We start from the raw sequence: 5,906 nt of genomic DNA, 5'->3' as shown, positions 1-5,906 counted from the left end.
ACTACTAATCCTTCTCTCTTTCTTTTTACAGGTATTCCACTAAAACACCCACATTCATCAGGATTCATAGTGTTTTTGTTTAAAGTAGCAAACTGTTTTACGATAATTAATAGCGCAAGAACGCTGGTCACGAATATTTACAAAATGGAGCTTCTTAATTCACAGTCAGCATAATAGAGCAAAATAAAAATCCTCCGCACGGTATTAATTTACATATGATGTTTATTGAAGTCGAATGATTACATATTGAATATATGAAACGGTTTAGCAGTCTGTGTAATTAGTATTTTTGCAAGCATGTCGCAACATGTGGAACTTATAAGGGCTATTAATTAATTAGAAACGGGACATAAAAATTTCTGTTTCTCTTGAAGCAAGCCACCGTTGAAGAGCTTTATCGATTACTTTTGGTCGTCTGACGAAATGATTTTTCGATTTCAAACTGACGCACATCCGCTCTCTGAAGAAAGTCTTGCCTTTCCAAATAACCATCCTTGCCTTTGTTGTGGGTCTGCAGTTCCTCTGCGATTCCTTGGGTGCGCTTGAATTTGTTCCAATCAAGTTTTGTTTTCTCCAGCGTACTCAACTTGTTCTTTTTGCCAATTTGATTTAATACTGCTCCTAGGCCACCCCCGGAAGAACGACCTAGAAAAGGTTTAGAGGGGCCACCATTTCCGTTTGATGTCGCTAGAGCAATCTTTCCAGTCGGCATAGAGGAATCAACCTTACTTTTAGGAATTTCTTCCGTTACTTCAACGGCTTCTCCAGCAAATTCGAAAATTTTGGTGATTGTCGTAGTTTGAGCAGGTTCCGCCACTTTTTTTGGTTCTGATGTAATTGTTGTCTTCGGAGGATATTTTCTAACAGGAGTAGGTGTATTCGACGAGGTGCTCGCAGAGCCGTTGGAACTTCCACTACCGGCTAAAAAATCTGCCCAAAGGGCATCCGTCAGACGCTCCTCATCCTCTTCATCCAGTACTTTCTCCTCTTGGGCAGATTCTTTCTCTTGAAGACTTACAGCCATGCCAAGTTTGGCTTTTTTCTTGTCGGTCTCTTTGGTCTTCCGTTTTCGCTTCTTCCCTCCACCAGTTTTCTCGTCGTCTTCTGCGTCGTGGCCTTCTACATTATCGTCGGAATCTACTTCACTAACAGAATCACCGTCTTCTTTCTCTGGACGAAAATCTTCATCGCTAGCGTCGCTATCACTTGGATAATCTTCAGGGTCCATTTAGAATCTAGTATGAATGAAAAAGAAACAAAAAGCGTTGGTGTTGCAAAATCGAATAATCAATACTGGCAGAATAAATCCTCCTTCTGTTTTAACCTAAACATTCTTCATAGTAGGGCCTTTCACTCAATAAACTTGATTTATCAGGGGAAATAACAGCAAGGCATACTTACTGGAGAATAACGCCAAGTTTGGTGAGTATTTAAATAAAATTATTCCACCTGTTCTGGCGGCTTGCAGACGTTTTGATTGAATTCAATAAAGGATCCTGTCCTGGGATGGATTATGCGTTCTGGGGCCGCAACTGACGGAGTGATGTTTGTTTTTCCAGTAAACAGTTCACCAACACAAAGATATTGAAAAGCTGTCAAAATGGACAATTCTGTCGGAGTACACACTCGTTCAATTTACTCAAAAGTGTGTAATCTCATGTTTACTCAAGTCTTTTGAGAAATCTAGACAAACATTTCAAAGGGTCCTATCTGACATTGAAGCTGATAGGAGAAAAATTAATTTGAATTTTTGCAATAAATTTTTTAATGCCATTCATAATTATGACATACGATAATCTATTGTATTCCCAAATGCGTAGGAAACACGTAGAATTCTACTGAAGCGTTTGTTTTTTTTCTATTTATTCATAATTTTCAGGTTTAATTTATGGTTTTGTTACCGACAAACCGACATGACACTTAATTCTGACTTATGCCCGAAAATCGTAAACGGCTGATTTAAATGTGCGATGAACTGTCAAAACCGTAGGATTTTTTACCTAGATAAAAATAATTTGTCCAGAATAGATCAGACACGAACCAATTCATAACTTTTGCATGCGGGTTCAAGGATTAGGTAAATATTTCCCGCGAACACGGAGCCAGATGTCAGTAGTGTGCTTTGGTTAGAAATTTTATTGTTTTTGCTATGGTCATTCATGTCGGTTTGTCAGTGGTTTTGTTACATAGGACCTTTGTTTTTTTCTAGTATCAGTTAGGATCTGTCAAATTGGTCTGATAGCAAATATTAATGTTACCTAGGACCTTGGTAAGAATACGGTTTAGAGGTCAGATAATTACAACTACAACATTATTTGTAATTGTTGATGGGCTTAAAACTACTATCATACACAGAAAAAAAAAGTTGTTGAATATTACATCCAAACTGCTGCAACCAGGTTAATCTATCGGTTGAGTAATATAACGTTGTACGATGTACATCGATTTTGCGAACAAAATAACATCCATTGATGTAATATTGTATCTGCTTTTTGCTATTACATCATTATTTCATACATCAGCTTGAATAACATTGATCGATATTACATTTTTTTTTCTGTGTAGAGGTAACTCTAAGACCAGAAGGTCCAGAAGAAACATGCTCAACGTTTTGGCTCAGTTCTGGTACTATCTTCGGTTCCAAGCTAATTGATGCACCCCTGGAAACATAGGAAAATCCACGAACCCCTCAATTTAATCTGTCATACTTTCATAGCGAATCAAAACAAACCCAACAAACATCGAAAGTTGAATAAGAGCTTGCTCAGGCAAAAATATGCTTGTTCAACTAAAAAATTGGTTATTCAGCTTTTAAACAGCTCATATTGTTTGTTGGGAACATAGTGTAGTACTAGAATTTTGACTAGAATCATAGAGGTAACTCTAAGACTAGAAGGTCCCGAAATAACGTGCTCAACTTTTTGGCTCAGCTCTGGTACTCTCTTCGGTCCCAAGCTAATCGATTCACCCCTCGAAACATAGGAAAAACTAATAACCCCTCATTTTACCTGTCAAACTTTCATAGCGAATCAAAACAAACATTGCGTAGTACTAGAATTTCGACTAGAATGGGGTACGTTAATCGATTTGCTTGGGACCAATAGGCTAGTCAAGTAGTGAGCCAATTTAAAATCGTTAGTTTCGTATTGATTGTTGCTACTATTCTGCCAATTTATTAAGTAAACAACGTTTATACTACGATCTTGTCGATGATGTAGGGAAAATGTAGGTGTATGGAAAATTTCCATATTTTTTTTAAATATTCGGTATATTTTTATAAACAATTTTTTTTTTATTTTTTTCACTCTGCATGATTTATTTACATTGATTAGCTCAAGCTGTTCATCAATAATTTACATTCATTCATGTTATTCGATCAAATCTATATCGCTGTCCTCCAGGGGATCGAGATCCAAATCAAATTTTGATTTGCATGGAGAGTCACCTCACTCGCTGTGACTTTTGTCACCTCACTCGCGGCGCAGAATTAGGAGGTCTAGCTGAAGATTTCAAAAAGTTTTAAACAAACCTTAAACTCGAATTGTTGTCAAGAAAGTGTTAAACGAACCTTAAACTCGAATTGTTGTCAAGAAAAAGATCTTTTGCAAAAATCCACTTGCAATGAGAGAAAGGTTCGCTCAGAGAGCAAGAGAGTTTCTCAGAGTAACTCTAGATTGCTCTAAATTTTTCACTGTCCCCCCCCCCCCCTCGAGTCAGGACTAGAAATCGGTGGTAGATCTTACATCCCGTAACGTATTATGAAAAGGTGATCTACCCACATTACGGGATGATCTGTTCAGCTTACTGCCCATCACAGTATACTCAACAGATGGTGGTATATACCTAGGCCTAGGCAGGATCCAACTCTACGGCACTTGTGAGATCTGCCACGGAACTCCAGAGAACCAGATACTGCAACCACACTATCCGTTACTTCGACGGATCGTTTGTCCGTCAAGGGATTGGCATTGGCTTCATGGATCCTCATATGTCTGTATTCCATCGACTTTCAGACCAGTATACTATATTCTCGGCAGAAGCGGTCGCTGCTTTTATTGCTGCTACCACGGAGGGGATATTTGCTATATGTAGTGTATTTTCGATTCAGGTCAACGTATTGATGAACGTTTTAAAGTATTTTTATCGAATCAACATGTATTTTGTGTAATACCGTTGTACCCAAGGTGTGTATAGTATTTTTTCCCAAAGGTACGTTACGTTTTTATTTTAATCAGCGTCATTTCGTTTTTATTTTAATCAGCTTAAAAAACTAATACCAACAATCAATACGAAACTAACGATTTTAAATTGGCTCACCACTTTAGTAGCCTATTGGTCCCAAGCAAACGATTAACGTACCCTATTCTAGTCGAAATTCTAGTACTACGCAATGTTTGTTTCGATTCGCTATGAAAGTTTGACAGATAAAATGAGGGGTTATTGGTTTTTCCTATGTTTCGAGGGGTGAATCGATTAGCTTGGGACCGAAGAGAGTGCCAGAGCTGAGCCAAAAAGTTGAGCACGTTATTTCGGGACCTTCTAGTCTTAGAGTTACCTCTATGGTAATATTGTATCTGCTTTTTGCTATTACATCATTATTTCATACATCAGATTGAATTACATTGATCGATGTTACATTTTTTTTGCTGTGAAGCAGGAATAAGCGTGAGTCTTTGACAGCTCAACATCATTCGCGAGAAATCGACGACTAAAGCCATTGTTTACAAATGCAATTACGCCCATTTGAAATGTTGGCACTGATTTGTTGGTTAACTACACCACAAAAACGAAAACGACATTAATTTATTTTCGAAGTGTCAAATTTAAGGTTCAATTTACTTTGATGCTTTTGGGAAAATTTCAAAAGCAGTTTTTTTCCGACGAATTATTTCAGATTGCAAAAAGCTCGCACTATTCGATTCCTTTTGATATTTTACACAAAATGACGCGAGCTTTTTGCAATCTAAAATAATGCGTCGAAAATAACTGCTTTTGAACTGAGTGGTGTGGAGAAACACGAAATGGTTGTCAAAAAGAATCCAACTGGTGCTGTCAAAAAGAATCCAACGATCTAGAGATGCTAAAAGTGATACTTTTCTCATACAATCCCCGTCGGCAGAGAAAGTATTGTGGTCAATGTGGAAAATATTGTCATTTCGGCATTTTTTTACTAATATTCTTCAACAAAAAACTTGCTCAAATACTTGGATGTAAACAATGTAACGAACGAACGAACCTGCACGAACTGCTGAAGGAAGAATGCAAACAAACTTTATAAGAGTCATGTGGGTAGGTGCATTCCCAACACCATGTACACGTTATTTCAAGAACAACATGTGAAAAGGGCATACAAGCTTTGTGTAAACAAACCTTCTTAGGCCCTTTTCTCGCCACCCATATGACAACAACGCAAACCAGCAACCTCACCGGGTAGGGAGAACTTTCCCCTTCCCGATGATGTTGTTGGTTTGTGTGGGCGACCCTCGGTTGACGAGAAAAGAGCTTACAAAGGTTTGTTTACAAAAAGCTTGTATGCCCTTTTCACATGTGGCTCTTGATTTATGGAGCAAAGGGTGAACTTTCGACAGCATGTATATGCAAATTGTGAGCAGTGCATTAGCAAAACAATTTGCGATATCGGAAAATTTTCAAGTTGTTTCCTGCTGACTTGCAAAACAAAAACGGCTGTGTTCGCAGTACCCAGCTTTTGAATTTTTAAAAAATGCATCGAAGCATAAACATTTGTGAATTTTTTTTTTCCTGTTTTAACCGCTGTAATTGAAAATATCTATTCCGACAATTTTGTCGGACTTCGATTGTCGACAATGACATTTCATGGGCGGAATCCCCTTTTCACGTTAGAAACGTCATTCCCTTTGCGGATGGCCAAACAAAAAATACCAAAA

At 37.9% G+C, this 5,906-nt stretch overlaps 1 protein-coding gene across 1 annotated transcript; it reads right to left on the bottom strand.

Annotated features, from left to right (window-relative positions):
- Positions 1-225: 225 nt before the first annotated feature.
- Positions 226-1,528, bottom strand: LOC135711130 (craniofacial development protein 1). Its single transcript, XM_065233871.1, has 2 exons — positions 1,402-1,528; positions 226-1,235 (listed from the first exon to the last, which is right to left on the bottom strand). Exon 2 carries the CDS (start codon positions 1,226-1,228, stop codon positions 395-397), a length of 834 nt encoding a protein of 277 aa, XP_065089943.1. The 5' UTR covers positions 1,229-1,235; positions 1,402-1,528; the 3' UTR covers positions 226-394.
- Between the last annotated feature and the right edge of the window lie 4,378 nt (positions 1,529-5,906).

The sequence above is a fragment of the Ochlerotatus camptorhynchus genome, unplaced genomic scaffold, assembly GCF_037179485.1.
Source record: "Ochlerotatus camptorhynchus isolate MF236.1 unplaced genomic scaffold, CSIRO-AGI_Acam_v1.1 ptg000423l, whole genome shotgun sequence".
NCBI classification, from domain to species: domain Eukaryota; kingdom Metazoa; phylum Arthropoda; class Insecta; order Diptera; family Culicidae; genus Ochlerotatus; species Ochlerotatus camptorhynchus.
This window is presented reverse-complemented; position numbering and strand designations above follow the sequence as displayed.